Source organism: Penaeus monodon, chromosome 23 (genome assembly GCF_015228065.2).
Source record: "Penaeus monodon isolate SGIC_2016 chromosome 23, NSTDA_Pmon_1, whole genome shotgun sequence".
Lineage (NCBI taxonomy): Eukaryota > Metazoa > Arthropoda > Malacostraca > Decapoda > Penaeidae > Penaeus > Penaeus monodon.
This window is the reverse complement of record NC_051408.1, coordinates 2,632,160-2,632,709: the sequence shown is the minus strand read 5'-3', so window position 1 is coordinate 2,632,709 and position 550 is coordinate 2,632,160. Positions and strand designations below refer to the sequence as shown.

The 550-nt window shown below is 42.4% G+C and overlaps 1 protein-coding gene across 1 annotated transcript in view; it reads right to left on the bottom strand.

The window, feature by feature from the left end:
• The window catches only part of LOC119587723 (protein-L-isoaspartate O-methyltransferase domain-containing protein 1-like), a gene marked incomplete in the record, with an annotated part of 18,826 nt that overhangs the window by 1,329 nt on the left and 16,947 nt on the right, over positions 1-550 (bottom strand). Inside the window, 1 exon segment of the mRNA XM_037936405.1 lies at positions 1-378. Coding sequence (XP_037792333.1) covers positions 1-378 — 378 coding nt within the window.

The window sequence follows — 550 nt, the reverse complement described above, 5'->3', positions numbered from 1 at the left end:
TCTGTCTTCCCTCGTTCTCTTCACTTTCCCTCTCTAGCCTCCTCTGTCCTGCAAGACTACGAGCTAAGTCAATCACAGCAGATATTTGATTCGCAGTGTGGCGCTGAGCAACATACAGAGTGTCCCTATCATCCCTGTCTTCAGGCTCTTCATCAGACATCATCCTTGGATCATCATCAGACTCATAAAAGGGCACAGGAGGGGCATAGGGTACAACAATGCGGCATATCTGTCGGCGATCGCGATTCCTCTGCTGTCTTTGTACTGGTCTGTTTGCAGCGGTCACCAAATTTGGATGCTCTTTCTCGATATTGGTTCGTAATATTGAGCGAAGTTCCTGACGGCAGATTTCCTGGAGATCCATGAGCTCTGCAGTAGCTGTTGGAAATAAAACCACATGAGAAAAAGATAATAGCATTGTAAAAATTCAAAAAATTAAACATGGCACAATCAAAGATCAAGGTTTTAAATAGCTATATCCTCTATTAAAAAGTTCTTTAAAAAGTAAACTATGTATGAAAGTCCACTGCTTCACCCCAGAAAATGTGAA